This window comes from Antrostomus carolinensis, unplaced genomic scaffold (assembly GCF_000700745.2).
Source record: "Antrostomus carolinensis isolate BGI_N321 unplaced genomic scaffold, ASM70074v2 scaffold28183, whole genome shotgun sequence".
Classification (NCBI taxonomy): Eukaryota; Metazoa; Chordata; class Aves; order Caprimulgiformes; family Caprimulgidae; genus Antrostomus; species Antrostomus carolinensis.
The window spans coordinates 1-1,794 of NW_010307695.1; the positions used below are offsets into that span (position 1 = coordinate 1).

At 63.4% G+C, this 1,794-nt stretch overlaps 1 protein-coding gene across 1 annotated transcript in view; it reads left to right on the forward strand.

Moving 5' to 3' along the window:
* Positions 1-5: 5 nt before the first annotated feature.
* The window catches only part of CDHR2 (cadherin related family member 2), a gene marked incomplete at both ends in the record, with an annotated part of 7,723 nt that continues 5,934 nt past the window's right edge, over positions 6-1,794 (forward strand). The window contains 5 exons of the mRNA XM_029084392.1: positions 6-60; positions 463-528; positions 619-758; positions 1,026-1,079; positions 1,356-1,445. Coding sequence (XP_028940225.1) covers positions 6-60; positions 463-528; positions 619-758; positions 1,026-1,079; positions 1,356-1,445 — 405 coding nt within the window. The remainder of the gene's footprint in view (positions 61-462; positions 529-618; positions 759-1,025; positions 1,080-1,355; positions 1,446-1,794) is intronic.

Sequence of the window (1,794 nt, forward strand, 5' to 3'; positions counted from 1 at the left end):
GGCTCAACGGCAGGATGGCCGGGTGCTCGCTGGTGCTGTTCCCCTTCCTTCTGACCACAGGTGAGGACTTTGCTCGTGGCTGGCATGGGGCGGGGGGGGGCGTTGGAGGTGATTTCAGCCCCCTAACACTTGTTCTGAATTCCCTGAGGGTAGCTGGGACCCTCAAAACTGCTGTCCACCCCACTGGCACCTTGGAGACCCAACAGCAACCTTGATGTCCCAGGGCAAGGCAGAGTGGGCAGGGGGCTGGGGAGCAGGGATGGCTGGAAGACAAGTGTGGTCTGGAGGTGGGAAGTGTGGGATGAGCATGAGGGATGGTGGGTTCCCCTGCCCTCCCTGGAGACTCAAACCACAGCTGGGAGCTGGGGCTGGAGCTGGGAAGGTGCTGTTGAGCAGGGAGCTGCAGGGTGCTGGCAAAGCCAGGCCCAGGGTGGTGCTCAGCACACCACCTTCTACTTGTAGTTTCAGGCAACACAGCCCCTTTCTTCAACATGACCTTGGTCTACGTGCCTGAGGACCTGCAGTTGGGTGAGTGGGGTGGTCTTGGGGACGCTCCAGGGTACAGGAGGAGCAGCCGGGGGGGTCCTGGGCAGGGGCTGACCCTGTTTGTGCCCCCAGGCCAGCATGCTTTCCAGCTGACAGCTATTGACATAGACGGGGATCCACTCACCTACGGCATCAGTGGGTCAGATGCCTTCTACTTCTCTGTTGATGCTCAGACAGGCAACGTGACACTAAGGAACTCCCTGGACCGGGAGGTGAGGGCAGAGACCGGGGCAGATGTTCCTGCCTGAGCTGGGGGTCTGTGATGATGGGTAGAGAGGGCAGAACCATGAGTCCTGTGGGAGAGCTGCTCACGGCAGGACGGTGGGTTACTCCTTGGCCCCAAAGCCCAGCTTGGGGTGGGAGAGCCATCTGGGAGGGACACCCCACCCAGGGGTGCTGGGTGGAGGGCAGTGGGGCTCAGCCATCCAAGGACTGAGCTCTGCCTGATGCTGACCAAGTCCTGCCTTGTGTCCCCCCAGCACCAGGCCAAGCTCCTCATCACTGTCCAGGTGTTTGACGGGATAAACGAACCAGTGAGTGCCGGGGCACGGTCTGGGTGGCTGCAGCGGGTGATGGGGAGGGGAGCAGGGTCTCATCAGGGCCACGGATGAGGCTCGGTGGGGAAGGGGGCTGGAGGCAGGCTCTGCCCAGCGGTGGGTGATGCCGGCTGGCTGTGGAACCAGAGGGGCATGGGGTGCCAGAGCTGCACCCAGCTCTGCTAGGCACCATTTCCCACACCCCCCCCGCACCCCACCTCTGCTAGGCACCATTTCCCGCACCCACCCCGCACCCTCCCTGACACCCGGTAGGTCTCCAAAAGACTCACAATCATCGTGGAGGATCGTAACGACAACGCCCCGGTCTTCCAGAACCTGCCCTATGAAACCTCCATCCCCGAGGTACCTCCCTAGGACCACCCAGCCCCTGCGGGCAGGAGGACAGGGGCACTGGGTGGCTCCTGGGGCACGGGTGTGCTGTCAGGGGGACAGCGGTGCACTGGGAATGGGGTGATCTCACTCCTGGGTGCGGTGACGGTGTCCCTGGGTGTAGGGCGATGGTGCAGCCGTCACCTTGGTGTCCCTGGGCGTGGGGCGATGGTGCAGCCGTCACCTTGGAGCGCTCCGTGCCAGGGCAGTTCCCGGCGGGCGCCTCTGTGCCATTCCAGGGTGCTGGTGTGTGGTTGGGACTCTGCCCTTGTGATGAGTTTCTGATCTGGGAGTGCCCGAGCTGCCACTCAGCTCGGGCCAG